Raw genomic sequence first — 13794 nt, 5'->3', positions numbered from 1 at the left:
TTAAATTATTTGTAAAAATGGGCAAAGAAGTAATCATCGAGATATCTTGGTTAAGGCCTTTAAAGTTGATTGGCTTGGCAAATTTACTGTGTGGAATTATTTGCTTTATTTTTTCCATGGCACTTCGAGATTGGGTGGTGAGCGACGATTCCACTCAATGCCAAAGATACCTACCGCGAGGTGCCACCCAAGAGTCAATTGACGACATTGAATACGAGTGCCAGGAAGCTGCACAAAGAGGAGGTAAACAATATTAAAAACCTAGTTTTTTCTGTTAGCAAAGTTGCTATTAAGCTAAAATGTAGTGTGTCATTGAATAAAATTTTAGTTTTACCTTTTGTATTCTATTTAGTTTATTTTAAAACTTAATCTACTTTTCCCCGGTAACATTTACTGCTTATTATCTTACAATTCACAATTAAATACAAGTCAACTACAAACAAAGCTATAGCTTTTTTTAAAAAATCACTTTAGTCAATTATTTAATATAATTTTTAAAAATATGGATAATTAATTAATGTTTTATGCCTACAGGTTATGTGTCAGTGGTTTAAGCTCTAATCGTCATTCCGTTTATTGCGACCATAATAGCGTTCATAATTGGCGTCGTAGCTTATTGTAAACGAGAATGGAGATTTATGTACAAAATTGCAGCGATAATTCTTGTTGTTGCAGGTAAGTTATGACTTTTATTTACCATTTATTGTCAATTGTCGTGAGCCAAAATTGTAAGATTCATGGTTTTAGTCAATTGGGTTCTAAGAACTTAATCATGTAGTACCGAATTTTAAGACAACTCAACCCTTCGACAACTTAGCTTTAGACAAACCATTGGAACTTACACCCTTTTTTGGTATATTTTAACAAATTAAACCTTTAAGGGTTAGTTTGTTGTCAGTTTAAGTTGTTCATGGTAAAGTTGTCTTTTAGTAAAATTGACTAGTCGATGTAGTTTTGTAGGATAAAACATTACTAATAAGATTGTCAGGCTACATTTTCACAATTGACTTCAAGTTTTTATTTTTCTTAATAAAATTTTGGTAACTACATAATTCCCCAATTGATTTTTACTTTTAAGTAACGACAATTTACGTTTTTTTTAGCCATTGCAGTGCTGGTTGCAGTCATTCTTTTTCCGATCATGTTTCTCAACGACTTGCCCTTCTACTCGTTCTTTTGGTTTAGCTGGGGTTACGGAATAGCCTGGGCAGCTTTCTGCTTTATTCTAACAGCTGCTATTTTGTTCTTGATAAGCCAGGACAAAAAAGAAATATATCACACCCAAAAGACCATGAATATTTAAGCATGATGTTTTCAAATGCAGTTTTGTAACGAATCCGCCATTTTCTTGTTAAGCTAAGTGTTATCTGTTCCTAATCACGTGTTTACACCTCAAGTCACGTGTTTACACCGTTATCTCTATCACGTGGACTGTATCACGTGATTTATTAGTTAAACGTATTGCAATGTATTATATGTAGGATTCGTGGTACAAGCTTGTGAACGATCGTTAGATTAACACTTGTTAAATATATAAAAATATCTAAAAAATGGACCATTATTTTAAATCATCGTTGTCGATCGAAATCAAGAACGTAGTTGAACAAGAACTACGAGCAATTAAAAGGGAACTATAGCCTATCTGAAAAAAGAATTGGGCTTGAGAACGGTGTGCCAATCACTAGAGCTTAACAGCAACCAAGCGCTAGAAAAATACACAGGTGACACAGACGTTGAGGAATATCTGATAAATTTCAACCTCATAGCAAACGCCAACGGATGGGATGCCAGAAAAAGTGGCTACAGGCTTGCACTTCGTCTATAAGGCAAGGCTGCAAGCATCGTTACGAACTTAGCCGGAAGTGACCGAGCTTTGGTGACAGTTCTAACAGAAAAACTAAGAAAACGTTTTTCTGCCCCAAATTTGAACCGACTTAATGAGCTACATAGAAGAAAACGAGGAGTTAACGAACCTTTAGACGTATTTGCCAGTGACATATTAACTATGATTCAATATTCTCCGATTTATCAAAATTCAAGAAAAGAAGAACTAGAAAAACTGAAACTAAATTGCTTTTTAAATGCAATTAAAAACGACAGTGAGTTGCATTCCGCCATTTATCACACATCACCATCTACAATAGAAAATGCTTTGGAGACGGGGCAGCTCTACGAACAATTGTATAGAGTTGATTTAACCACTAACGGAATATCGCACACTAGATCAAGTGAAGATAGTTCAAAGACGAGCAAGTCAACGATGTCAACGCTGAGGTTATTGCGAAAGCGTTTTTATTGGATTTCAATAAAATCTGATGTTTTTAAATATATTAAAAAGTGTGTTGGTTGCAAGGTAAGGAAAAGAAACCAACATGAAGTATTGCAGCTTTTATTCTCCGGAGAGACCGCTGTGCTTTGTGATAAAATTAAGGTGCAAAATTTACAAAAAGACTCTCGCTTAACTTGTTATAACGCAGAAGCTTAAAAAATCTACGTATTAGATTAAAAAATCAAAGTGGCGAAACAAACCGATGGTAGTAAGCAGAGCACGTTTACACAAACTCTGTTAATATATTTGCGTATTCGTTTTTTTCCCTTTATTACATGTTTTTCTTACTATCGAGAGGGAAAGAGTGTAACGAATCCGCCATTTTTTTGTTTACGCTAAGTGTTATCTGTTCCTAGTCACGTGTTTACACCGTTATCTTTATCACATAATTTATAAGTTAAACGTATTGCAATGTATTATATGTAGGATTCGTGGTACCAGCTGGTAAACGATTGTTTGTGAAGCTTCTCGCAATAAAATACTATAAGATTAAAACGGCTTTCATACAAAAGACTATTAGGCAAATAAACGTCACAGTATCCTGTTATATAACTCCATTCTAAACTCCGTAATATAGACAACAGACTATGGTGTAGGTGCTGCAAAAGCCATAGAGACAATTTTAGAATAAGTTTTAAAAAAGACTTAATTAGTATGAAAATATTAATATATAACCGAATTTATCTGTTCTTAGCTCTTTTTTCTCTAGCAAATCTTTTTTTGTATGTTGTTATTCAGCATAACAATCATTCAAGGTAAGTGCATCAAGTATTGTATAAAAAAATAAACGAAAGGTTATCAGGTAAATATATTAAACTATCTATATCTTTTCACAGTAATACTTTACTTGCTATAACGCCCAGAAGCCAATCCTCCTTGGTGTATGAAGAGTTTCCGAAAATTCAAAACAAAAGCATTAATACAAATACAATTCAAGAGGCCATTCATAAGATACAAGTAAACGCTAAGTTTAATCTAGTCATAGTTATTTTGTTAAGTCAAGGATATTTTGCCGCTTAAAGTTAGTTGTTAAGTTGCTTTTAAATGTATGGTAGTATAAACTAGTTGAACGCTATTCACCGCTATGTGTGGTATACTTAAATCGTTTTATCATAAAATCAGTCGTTACTTATTGGGGGTTATTTGTAGCTCACTACAGTAAACTCGTATAATATATATATATATATATATATAAAAAGAACATGTTATCCAACTAAACAACATTACTAACAAAGTATTTTAAACAAATTGCCACATTTTTTCAGAACCCAACTGATTGCAAATCGGCAAGAAAGGCAATATGTCCTGTAGGACATAAGGACTGCGGGCTTATATGTCAAATTCATTATTATGCAATATGTCTGACAATGTCGGTGACTTCCAACCGAACTTTAGTTTTAGATGCTCCATTTTTATCTCTATACGGAGAAGGACTTTTTCAGCGTGAAACCGAGACTTGTCAACCATACAGGCAGCAAGCAATCCAAAATGCAGAGGTACAATGGAACGGTAATTCTCAAATTTTTTTTGCGCTTCGGGATGTTTAGTAAATAAAATACTTGCTAAGCTGAACTAAAATTAATATTTTTATTTTACAGCACAAAACAACACCGAAATCGCAAGCGACCAAAATGTAATTCTAACCCTTTATTATATAAAACAAACATCACTGTTTGAACCTGGTCATGTGCCTCCCCAAATACTTAATCTATTAGACAAAGACTTCACCGGTGATCCTGCGGTATGGTGGACTGGGCAGATTGTTAAATATTTAATGAGGCCAACTAAAAAGACGCAGGAAGCAATAAAAAATCAAATAAAAATTCTAAATTTCCAACACCCAATAGTCGGGTGAGTTTATAATGTTTGAAAATATTAAATATAAGATGTTAAATCTTATATTTTTTTCAAACATATTATATTTTTTTAGAATCCATATTAGAAGAACTGACAAAATCCTTAAAGAATCAAAATACCAGTCAAACGACAAGTACATGATACACGTGATAGAGTGGTATGACAAGTACTATTCTAACCATTTCCATAAAGAACCAAAGTTTAGAAGAGTTTATGTGGCAACTGATGATCCGTCCGCTATAAACGAACTCCGGACAAGGTTAGTTTATTATATTTTATGAGGCTTCATGTTAATTAAAACCGAAGAAAACTTAATTGAAAGTCTACATATTTCTAAAGAACAAACCTAAAAACAGATTTATCTGTTTTGTGTACATCATAAAACAAACTTTTGAGCTAAATTGTCATCTAGTTAAGTTTTCCGAAGCAGAGTTTTTTTTAGGTATATAACCAGTCATTATTTTAAGCTTACAAACGCAGTAAAACTATAATCAAGGTATTATAAATTTTACAACAACATATTTATAAATATTTTAATGCTCGATTTTATAGCTATCCAGACTACGAATTTATTTACGACGATCATAATATCAAGAATGCTCTAGTTCATAAAAGAAATTCGTTTAACGGATCGTTGGCAATCACCTTAGATGTGTTCTTATTATCGGAATGCGATTACATTGTTTGTACATATACATCTAATGTAAGTAGATCTTTGTTTTTCTAAATGTCAACAAATACTTAATAAATTTAGTACATCTTGTAACATTGAAAATATTATTATTTCATAAGGAAATATGCCCAAAAACTGACAATGTATTTATCTAGCAAGGATAAACTTAAACAGGTATATCAAATGTGATTTGACAAACACAAATTTAAGACCTGTTCTCTGTGTCTATGTGCAGATTGGCCGTTTACTTTACGAAATGATGCACCTCAAACACAACGACCCAGAATCACGTATTTTATCGATTGACTCAGACTATCAGTTCGCTGATTCTTATTCGCGCATCTATCAAGCTATTGAACAACATAAAAAAGAAACGGAAAACGAACTGGAAATGGAAGTTGGTGATAGATTAACTTCGAAAGTTAAATATGCAAAACCTCATTACTTGTATGGGGAGAACAAGCGCACAAAATTGAACGGGTTCTATCCAATTTCAAAAGTTAAAACAATTGATGTTGCTTTATCTCAACATGTGCGTTTCCAATCTGACTGACCGAACTTCAATTTATATTTAGTTCACGGTATCATCTGTTTATTTTTATTTTAAACTGTTGTGCTTACATATTTTTATTTTCTTCGCATTCGCATTTTTTAGATTTTAATTTAATAGCCAAGAATTTTTTTTCGAAAAAAAGATGAAATAAAAAAATCTTTCTGAATATCTCTTAATATTTGTAACAATACCACTATGTAAACCAAAATTTAACTAGATTTATTTGATAAATAAAATATGGTATGGAATTATTTGATTATTTTTAACATAAATTTTTATAAATAAAAAAAGATATGCATAAACATTAACTAAGAATATTACAAACCTTTGATTTTTAATAAACAAACAAGAATTTATATATATAACACAAACAAAAACTAATATTTAACCCAGTTTTAAGTTAGTAATATTAGGATATAAATTTCGAACCATAATAAATACACTGATAATAACAATATGTTTCGAAATCTAATATTTCGAACCATAATAATAAATACACTGACAATAACAATATGTTTCAAAATCTAAGATTTCGAACCATAATAAATACACTGACAATAACAATATGTTTCGAAATCTAATATTTCGAACCATAATAATAAATACACTGACAATAACAATATGTTTCAAAATCTAAGATTTCGAACCATAATAATAAATACACTGACAATAACAATACGTTTCAAAATCTAAGATTTCGAACCATAATAAATACACTGACCATAACAATATGTTTCGAAATCTAATATTTCGAACCATAATAATAAATACACTGACAACAACAATATGTTTCGAAATCTAAGATTTCGAACCATAATTACGCAATTTTTTTTGTTAGGTTTTATAGTTAATTCAAATAAAAAAAAACAATGGCTTAAATTGAATCCATAGTGTTTGTTAAACAAGTAACAAGTAGGGCAATTACAATCTAAAATTTACTTCATTTTTAAAGTCAATTCATTTTAACTAAGTTCGGAAGAAAATGTTTTTTGTTATGCTAGTAATATTTATTTTTGTTATTTATGTGTTCTCATAAAAAAGTTTCATGCTATTAGGTTAACTGATGCGACATCTGCATTTTGTCATTAGGGAATTCAAAGTTAAAATGCATCAGCCTATAAATACAAATTATGTAATCCGCGCGAATTATTCGTAGCGTATCCAATATTTTTTACACAATTGTAAATTGGCCAATTATAAGTTAATGTTACTACAATAGTTCGTTATAGTTTAGCCTGTACGGTTGAGCGACCAGGTAGAATGTTTAATTTTGCGTAAGCGCAAGCCCGAAGCGTTAACTAAGCCAACCGCATAGCCAGAATGCTACGATGTTAGGACTTATAAATCTATTTTGTGTAGTAACGCCTATTCGCAAGCCGTCTAACCTTTGTATAAGTTGGCAAAGTAAACACAACCTTAGCTAAACTTTATTCATTTTTAAGTTCGCCCAGAGACAGTTTAGTATTTTAGCGTGATATTATATGATAGTGCTTAAAATGCGTTGTGTTAATTGTAAAAGCAGTTGGCCAAGGAATGTTATTATCAATTTAATGAGGTCTAACTTACGCGTAAACAAAACAGAAATCGCAGAAACAGATAAGTGGTAACAGCTGATGCTTTGGTTGATCTACTTTAGTTAAAAGTTTAAACAGTTCTTTGAAAAAGTTACATTCAAATAAACGTATCGGCTTTCAGGTATTGTTATGTAGACCTTTTAATTTAGGTAAACTAAACACACAATGTATAATCAGTTGCAGTTTTTTGTGTTAAAGTTTGTTTTTAAGTGGTATTTATCGTAGGCGAACATTGGAAATTATTAACTAAAAGAGTTGTAAAAGAGAAAATATCGATTAATTTGATAATTATTATTCATAACAACAACTGCTGTCTATACTTTTAAAAGTCACTTTAAAAATACATATGACATAACTATGCCAACACATAATTATGCCGTATAATTTATTTAGTTACCGCTATGTAAAATTTCTGACAAAAAAAATTTTTCCGTTTAAAATCTATTTAGTGGTTTAAATTATTTGTAAAAATGGGCAAAGAAGTAATCATCGAGATATCTTGGTTAAGGCCTTTAAAGCTGATTGGGCTAGCAAATTTACTGTGTGGAATTATTTGCTTTATTTTTTCCATGGCACTTCGAGATTGGGTGGTGAGCGACGATTCCAAAGATTTTAATTTTTACATGGGATTGTGGACTCAATGCCAAAGATACCTACCGCGAGGTGCCACCCAAGAGTCAATTGACGATATTGAATACGAGTGCCAGGAAGCTGCACAAAGAGGAGGTAAACAAAATTAAAAACCTAGTTTTTTCTGTTAGCAAAGTTGCTATTAAGTTAAAATGTCATGTAGTCCTAAAAAAAAAACAATATTCAGTTCACCTATTGTATTCTATTCAGTTTATTTTGTATATAACTTAATTTACTTTTACTCGGTAACATTTACTATTTGCTAAAAAATTTACAACTAAATACTGGTCAACTACAAACAAAGCTATGACTAAATCGACTCTAGTCGATTGTTAAATGTATTTTTTTTAATATGGGTAATTAAAATTAATGTTTTATGCCTACAGGTTATGTGTCGGTGGTTCAAGCTCTAATCGTCATTCCGTTTATTGCGACCATAATAGCGTTCATAATTGGCGTCGTAGCTTATTGTAAACGAGAATGGAGATTTATGTACAAGATTGCGGCCATAATTCTTATTGTTGCAGGTAGGTTATGACATTTATTTACCCTTGTTTGCCAATTGTCGTAAAACAAACTTGTGAAAATATGGTTTAATCAATGAAGTCCAAAGCACTTAACTAATTTTAAGACAACTTAACCCTTCGATAACTAAGCTTTAGACAAACCATTGGAACTTACATTCTTTTTGGTATATTTTAACAAATTAAATCTTTAAGGGTTATTTTGTTGTCATTTTGAGTTGTCTATGGTATGGTTGTCTATTAGTAAAATTGACTAGTCGATGTAGTTTTGTAGGATATGACATTACTAATAAGGTAGTTAGCCAAAACTTTTACAATATTGACTTTAAGTTTTTATTTCTAAAAATAATATTTGGGTAACTACATAATTCCCTAATTGCTTTTTACTTTTAAGTAACGACAATTTTCGTTTTTTTAGCCATTGCAGTGCTGGTTGCAGTTATCCTTTTTCCGATTATGTTTCTTAACGACTTGCCCTTCTACTCGTTCTTTTGGTTTAGCTGGGGTTACGGAATAGCCTGGGCAGCTTTCTGCTTTATTCTAACAGCTGCTATTTTGTTCTTGATAAGCCAGGACAAAAAAGAAATATATCACACCCAAAAGACCATGAATATTTAAGCATGATGTTTTTAAATGCAGTTTACACCTAAGGAATGAGATATCTACTATGCTTAAGTGTCTTAATGGCTTGTAAAATACACAAAATTTTAATAACAACAAACACTATTAAAAACTGACTTGCAAATTATGATGCATACTTACAGATTATGCTTACAATATAAAGAAATTGAACAATGTTTTCAACAGATATTTGTAAAAAGGACGTTGCTATTTAAAATACCATTTCGTTTTTGCTTCTGTACTTACATAATCGTCAACATACATACGTGTTTTAAAAATATAATACAGATTGCCTTTTGTAAACTTTTGTTATAAATTTTAAAATAAAAGATTTATTAGGGGTTTGTAGTTTAATATATTATGTTTTAAAATTTTTTCATTACAACTTGTAATACACCAGGAAATAATGACAATTGGAATTCAATGATTTCATACCAGGTTAAACAATTGTATTGACTACAATACATTCATAATACACACATGTGTTATTTAGGGGAATGGAACAGATATAAATCATTTACTTCAAAAATGCTAGATCATTCTTAAAGTGAGTAAATAAATGAAGTTCTTTAGGTAAAAAAAAAAATTTTTTTTAAATGAACTATGACAGTTAGTCAGTTAAAAAGATTACGTCGAGGAAAATACTTGAGGTTATATATATTAAGAGCTAACTATATTAGGGTATAAAAGAGTTTATTAATAAATAAAAAAAAAAAACATTCTTAAAATAAAATTTCCGATATACATTTAATTGAATTTTTGACATATTTCCGAAATTGATTTAACAAAATAGACGTTTTAAAATCATGTGACCAAAATCCCTCATTCTCAGTAAAAAATTTGTTTTAAAATTTTGCTTTTTAAAAATATGTTCATTGGGTATACGAGTTTAAGGTTTTGTGATCGGATACCACATTTATTTTGTATAAACTTAAAATTAACAACTTTTTATGGCTTTAAAATTAACAACTTTTTAAATCTTAGCCTATAGCCATAGGGCTTTATGTGCTAATGAAATCTTTTTCACGCGGTTTGCAGACTGTGCTTTTTATATAGTCCAGTGTAACGCAATTGAGCTTCGCATTACTAAACAGTGCTTTTTTAAGTTATTTTGATAATACTAAAAAATTTAATATGTATTGTAAATTATTTTAAAAAGACAACTCAAATGTAGTATCGCATCGTATCGCACCAATTTTATACGATCTTTATAAACGCTAAAATTTTATGTTAATTGTTGTAAGTGATGAAGACTTAGGTAAAAATTGTTTTTGTCGATTTGATGTTTGCTTAAACTTTATAAAACATTAAAACCAAAAGGAGAATTTAACATACACGAAAGTGTAATAACATTTTTAATTATAGCCTGCTATTTAAAATAGTCTTTTTTGCACTCACTTTACCTTTGTAACTTTTTTCTGTTTAGAAACGGGTATAAATACCAAAACGGTCGGAGATATTTTAATAGTTTAGTGTCACAGCAGTAAATAAAAGTACTTTTGGATTTGAAAAAAGACAATGTGGAACATACGTTTATATATAATTGTTGCTGCTATTTTTGCTAAAGGTAATTATCATGAAAAAATGATATAGTTGTGTTGTATTTTTTGTACTAACAATGCCCCTTGTTTTAGAAGCTAAAGCAACACCCCCAAATATCGTGATGGTGTTAGCTGACGACTTAGGTAAGTAAATCGCTTTACAAATTTAGTAATATAAAATATATATCTAAATTTCCGTTTTTTAACCTAACGTTTTTAAAGGCTGGAATGACGTGAGTTGGCATAACAGTTTCGTTCAAACACCGTACTTAGATGCTTTAGCGAAACAGGGAGTCATCTTGAACAATGCATATGCTCAACAAGTGTGTACACCCTCGCGGGCGGCTTTACTAACCGGCCAGTATCCAGTTGCCACAGGAATGCAGGTATGTGTGAAACTTCATAATTTTTATCAGACTTTAATGACTTAAAAAGGTAGGTTAAACGTTTGCTGTCCTGTTTTTATAATATTTTTCGTATTAAAATTGTTTTTGCCCCGTTAGCTATTTTATTACTAAACCTGTATAACCTTTTTATTATAGTCCATAACATGCCAATAAATTTTATGGCTTGATAGAAAATGTTATAGCCATAATAAAAAGGCTAATTTTAAAGCTAAAAACATGCCCTTTTTAAACATGAACCTTAAACTAAAGTAAATAATTCGTGAAATTTTTTATTAAACCTTTTAAATTGTATATAGGAAGGAATTGTAACTGCAAAACAATTAAACGGATTGCACCTTTCATTAACCCTTCTACCTCAACATTTAAAAAACGCTGCCAACTATTCGACTCACATGGTCGGTAAATGGCATTTAGGTTTTTGCAGTGATGCTTACACTCCTTTAGAAAGGTATTTTATCCTTTAAATTAACATCCGAACCATTTCGTATTTATAAAGAGCTGGTTTTTAAATGTTAAATCTCTAAATTTGCAACCACAAATTACCGCAATAATTGCAACCACAAATAACCGCAATAATCGCAACCACAAATAACCGCAATATTTGCAACCACAAATAATCGCAACCACAAATAACCTAAGATAACATCCTTATATACTAAAACATTAAAAACACGGCAAAAACAAAACTATTTAATATTTATAGAGGTTTTGACTCTCACTACGGGTTTTACAACGGGGAGATAACCTACTCAACTCATTTAGCTGGGGAAGGAGCTAATGGTAAAACTAAACCCCGCTGTTTTAACCTGGCATAAGTTCGGTTAAACAATATTAATTGACTATTTTAGAGGGATTTGATTATCGCAACGATACCGAATTAAATTACGATGCTGACGGCAAGTACTCGACAAAAGATTTTACCGACGTTGCCGTTAAAATAATAAAAGACCACGACCAGGAAGATCCATTGTTTTTATATATGGCTTACAACGCACCACATTCACCATTTGAGGTAATCAATTAAATCGAAAATTGAAGCAAAAAATATAAATTATGTATCTGTAGTATAATTTGTTGTTTAAAGCTTATTACAATAACTTCATAATATATTGGGTCGTATGGTATACATATACTTTGGGTCAACGTTTTATTAATTTTAAAAATTTTTAATTTTTATAGGTTGAAGACTCGTACAGTAATCTGTACAGGCCAACCTTAAAAAAGGGAGACAGAAAAACATTTCTGGGTATGGTTAGCTACTTGGACGAGCAGGTTCAACGACTGGTTGACACATTGGTTGCTGAAGAATTGTGGAATAACACTATCTTTGTTTTTTACTCTGATGTAAGTTATTAAGGATATTTCTAAATGCAAGAAAAGGTTGGCAGTTTTTGTGCCTGTTATGATGTCAATAAAGCTAATCTTAGTATTGCTGTGCTTTAGTAATACACACTAGCATTAGTATTTTTATAGCTTTAACAAACTAAAATGCTAATTTAATTTTAAAAGTAAAAAGCTTGTAAACTAAATTGACTTATTAACAATCTTTTTAATAGAACGGGGGTGTTGGCAAGACTAATGGGCAAGGTGGAAATAATTATCCACTAAGAGGAAAAAAGGCAACGCTTTACGAAGGCGGGTATAGAGTTCCAGCTTTTGTTGTTAGCCCGTTACTTGCACAGACTGGTTACCAATATGAAGGGTAAGTAATAAAAAATATGTATGTTTCAAAAAAATAAATTAAGTAGGCAAAATGCCAAAACAGACCACATCGGCAAACATTTCCGATTACAACTATTATTAAAGTTAAACCAACATGATCTTTAAATAACTTTTGATCGTAACAGAGTTTTAAGAAAATAACTTTTCATTACTAAGTTGACATGTTAATTATTAAAAGGCTGGTCCACATTACTGACATGTTTACCACTTTCATTGAACAAGCTGGTGGCTCTGTTGCCTCGGATGTCGATGGGTTAAATGTTTGGGATGCAATTTCAAACAATTCAGCCTCGCCAAGGTTAGTAGTGATTCTACAAAAAGTTGGTATGGAAATCTAAAATAAAATACAATCAAATATGTTATACAAAAACTTCTAAAAAAATTACTCAATACTTAAGACAATACACCAGCCAAAGGTTATGTAAACACTTTAATTCACTTTTTAGAACTGAAGTTGTGTACAATATCATTCGTTCAGCATTTGCAAACAATCCCAGAAGAACTGAGGACTCGGCAGCTATACGTGTTAGAGATTATAAATTAATTGAAGGAAATCCAGGAGGCATTGCAGGATGTAAGAATTTTAAAAAATATTATTAAGATTAAACTTGTTATTCCAACGCTTGTCGATCCAAACAAACTTTAAATGGCACGCATAGAAAAAGTTCTAAAAGTAAAAAAACGATGTTAAAAAACGGTTGGTCTACATAACAAAAATAGGTTTAAAACATTACTTTTTACCCTTTATTATTTATGGAGATTTTTGCTACAGTGAGTATTGACAAACCAGGCCCATGATAGGCAAAGGGTTACACATCTTGACTATACAAAGTATTACAGTGAGTTATTACCAATGAAAAATAACATTTATTTTTTGCATATCTTGTGTTAATTTAGTAGGCGGGTGGGTCTTGCCAAAGGAGGGAGGAACTGATATAATTGGTTCACCGACCGGGTATGCTCCGATTACAAAGAGCGGAGTTGACTACTTCCTATTTAACCTACAAGGTAATACAACAACTTTAAAAACATGATATGGGTTAAAATAGCTTACACACACTTATACAGAAATTAAACAGCATCTTATTACCTAATTTTGTTTCTTATAATAACTAGCTTATACGCAAACAAATCGCGTATCTCTTACGCTGGTCTAACAAATTATAATTTCAAATTTGCAGATGATCCTTACGAAACTACAAATCTGGTCGACGCCGAACCGGATCAATTTGATGATTTGATCGATTATCTTAACGCGGCCAAGGCTCGTTATCAGGTTCAAGCTATCGATGACGCTATAACTACGGATCCTGCCGATTTTCCGCCCTCTAACGGCGACGCATGGGTGACAGGATTTTGTTAA

The 13794-nt window shown here is 31.3% G+C and overlaps 4 protein-coding genes across 4 annotated transcripts; all 4 read left to right on the top strand.

Annotated features, from left to right (window-relative positions):
* Positions 1–2267, top strand: LOC145752583 (transmembrane protein 47-like). The gene is given in 3 exon segments (XM_082568889.1): positions 1–243; positions 535–675; positions 1104–2267. Coding segments are annotated over 3 exon segments (567 nt in total). The 5' UTR covers positions 1–17; the 3' UTR covers positions 1304–2267.
* A 793-nt stretch (positions 2268–3060) lies between these two features.
* Positions 3061–5412, top strand: LOC145753387 (alpha-(1,6)-fucosyltransferase-like). Its single transcript, XM_082569799.1, has 6 exons — positions 3061–3286; positions 3595–3838; positions 3928–4180; positions 4260–4445; positions 4739–4889; positions 5095–5412. Exons 2-6 carry the CDS (start codon positions 3697–3699, stop codon positions 5410–5412), a joined length of 1050 nt encoding a protein of 349 aa, XP_082425925.1. The 5' UTR covers positions 3061–3286; positions 3595–3696.
* Positions 5413–7357: 1945 nt separating this feature from the next.
* LOC145752272 (transmembrane protein 47-like) lies at positions 7358–9083 on the top strand. The gene is made up of 3 exons (XM_082568528.1): positions 7358–7712; positions 8003–8143; positions 8559–9083. The coding sequence occupies exons 1-3, from the start codon at positions 7457–7459 to the stop codon at positions 8756–8758; spliced, it is 597 nt and encodes a 198-aa protein (XP_082424654.1). The 5' UTR covers positions 7358–7456; the 3' UTR covers positions 8759–9083.
* Positions 9084–10191: 1108 nt separating this feature from the next.
* Positions 10192–13794, top strand: LOC145753385 (arylsulfatase B-like). Its single transcript, XM_082569798.1, has 12 exons — positions 10192–10328; positions 10396–10446; positions 10525–10688; positions 11006–11157; positions 11413–11489; positions 11558–11721; positions 11889–12053; positions 12266–12411; positions 12610–12729; positions 12878–13005; positions 13329–13439; positions 13613–13794. The coding sequence occupies exons 1-12, from the start codon at positions 10280–10282 to the stop codon at positions 13792–13794; spliced, it is 1509 nt and encodes a 502-aa protein (XP_082425924.1). The 5' UTR covers positions 10192–10279.

The sequence above is a fragment of the Corella eumyota genome, chromosome 5 (genome assembly GCF_963082875.1).
Source record: "Corella eumyota chromosome 5, kaCorEumy4.1, whole genome shotgun sequence".
NCBI lineage: Eukaryota > Metazoa > Chordata > Ascidiacea > Phlebobranchia > Corellidae > Corella > Corella eumyota.
This window is presented reverse-complemented; position numbering and strand designations above follow the sequence as displayed.